This window comes from Rhagoletis pomonella, unplaced genomic scaffold (assembly GCF_013731165.1).
Source record: "Rhagoletis pomonella isolate Grant_MI unplaced genomic scaffold, Rhpom_1.0 Rhpom_scaffold_00001, whole genome shotgun sequence".
Lineage (NCBI taxonomy): Eukaryota > Metazoa > Arthropoda > Insecta > Diptera > Tephritidae > Rhagoletis > Rhagoletis pomonella.
In genome coordinates, this window is record NW_023458555.1 from 6,600,586 (window position 1) to 6,602,578 (window position 1,993).

General features: G+C 30.2%; 2 protein-coding genes across 2 annotated transcripts; one reads left to right on the forward strand and one right to left on the reverse strand.

Annotated features, from left to right (window-relative positions):
• Positions 1–318: 318 nt before the first annotated feature.
• On the forward strand, positions 319–842 carry LOC118750471 (glutamate [NMDA] receptor subunit 1-like). The gene is made up of 2 exons (XM_036485189.1): positions 319–550; positions 681–842. Exons 1-2 carry the CDS (start codon positions 383–385, stop codon positions 840–842), a joined length of 330 nt encoding a protein of 109 aa, XP_036341082.1. The 5' UTR covers positions 319–382.
• Positions 806–1,951, reverse strand: LOC118737343 (mitochondrial sodium/calcium exchanger protein-like). Its single transcript, XM_036467786.1, has 4 exons — positions 1,767–1,951; positions 1,427–1,661; positions 1,291–1,358; positions 806–1,097 (listed from the first exon to the last, which is right to left on the reverse strand). Exons 1-4 carry the CDS (start codon positions 1,923–1,925, stop codon positions 864–866), a joined length of 696 nt encoding a protein of 231 aa, XP_036323679.1. The 5' UTR covers positions 1,926–1,951; the 3' UTR covers positions 806–863.
• Between the last annotated feature and the right edge of the window lie 42 nt (positions 1,952–1,993).

The window sequence follows — 1,993 nt, forward strand, 5'->3', positions numbered from 1 at the left end:
AAAATAAAATAAAATAAAATAAAATAAAATTAAGTTAAATTAAATTAAATTAAATTAAAGTAAATTAAAACAAATTAAATTAAATTAATTTAAATTAAATTAAATAAAGTAAAATTAAATCAAATTAAATTAAATCAAATTAAATTTAATTAAATTTAATTATAATAATAAACAATAAATTTATGAAAATATATGTAGGCACATCCAAATAAATATTTAATAAATTAAGCTAAATTGAAAAAAGCAAACATTAATTAAAATAAAATATTTTTATAGAATAAATATTTTGTATTTAAATTATTTCATTCGTTATTCTTTTACAGAATTGGCTCTTATGATTCACTTGTAAAATCTTGTACCACGTCTACAGCCTGAATCAAATATGAAGGCGTTGATCGACGTCAGCACGGCATGTTTGCTTATTTGTAGCATACATTTAGGTGCTATAGCACAAAAACACATACAACATTCCGATAATCCGTCAACTTATAATATTGGGGGAGTACTCACGGATCCGGATAGCGAGGCACACTTCCGAACAACAATAGCGGTAAGATATGACGCTATGTATGTATGTACATGAATATACACACATAAACTAACATTAAACTAAAATATGTATGCGTATTTAACTTATGATTATTTTTATTTAAATTTTACAAATTTCACAATCTTTACAGCACCTCAATTTTGACCAACAATATGTGCCACGTAAAGTTACCTACTATGACAAGACTATACGCATGGATAAGAATCCAATAAAGACAGTCTTTAACGTTTGCGATAAGCTAATTGAAAAGCGTGTAAGTATATCTAACATTTTATTTTATTTTATTTTATAAGTACATACATTCTTACTACGATCACAGTTCTGATTCAATACGTTGATCCATTCTATGATCAGTGCCATAAGGATGTATAATATCGAATTCGCCTAGAATATTGTAAACGAAAAATAAAAAATACATTATAATAGTATATATCCCAAAACTGGGACGAAAGAAGAAATCCGTAGTTAGAGCGCCCAACAATATGATAAAAATGCTGATAATGAGAAAGATAGTAGCATTCTCGCCCATTATACCGGAACCGAATTCCTAAAAATAGTAGGGTAAATAAAAACAAAATGATTTTTTTTTTTTACAAGGAGCTGACTTAATTTCAAATATTTTAAATTTATAAAAAATTAAACTATACGCAAACATAAAATTAGAGCAAAAATATTAATGTCCAAGTAATTAGAAGAAAATATTTATGCAAACTCTTAAAAATATGTAAATATTACTTTACCTTTAGTAGGAAGTTATCCTCTGTCAATGTTTTGTATAGTAGAGTAGAACCAACCGCAAGCAGTGAATCTGGAAAATGTATACTTTAATTCCAAATCTGCTCGTATCACTCCAGCACCCGATTCCATGTAACTCACTAAATATAGGTCCACCGAAGCATGCAGCTAGCGCCATATTTTGATAGCCTTGACGAGCCAAGTATTGATTGGCAATTAAATCGCCAATGCTATTAGCCCATGTCAGAAGCGTGACGCCAACGAAAGAACTACTCAAGCCAGTAAAGATGCTGAGTACAACGAGCGCATTGAAGGCCTCAGCGCAACAAACGCGTACAACGAATATCGAACCGGCAACGCTCAAAATTGAAAGATACTGAAAAAATTTTTTAATTTCAATTTTGTAAAATACGCTCAACTGATCACATTTATGCCTACGAATATGTAGATATGTATATCTGGAGAACTATACATCATTTACCTGATGAAAGAAAGGTATTCGATTTGTAGTAGATCCAACGAACATGCATAAAGCGATCGGGCACGCAGCTAGGCCGACCCATATGAAGAGAGGTATTCCAAACAGAGAGTACATGTTCACTAAAGAATAAATGCATGCGGATTTAAGTTCGAATTTCATTGTAAAATGGTGATGAAATTTACTTGAAATTGAACTTTTGGTTGTACTGTGACTACTGGCGAATCTCT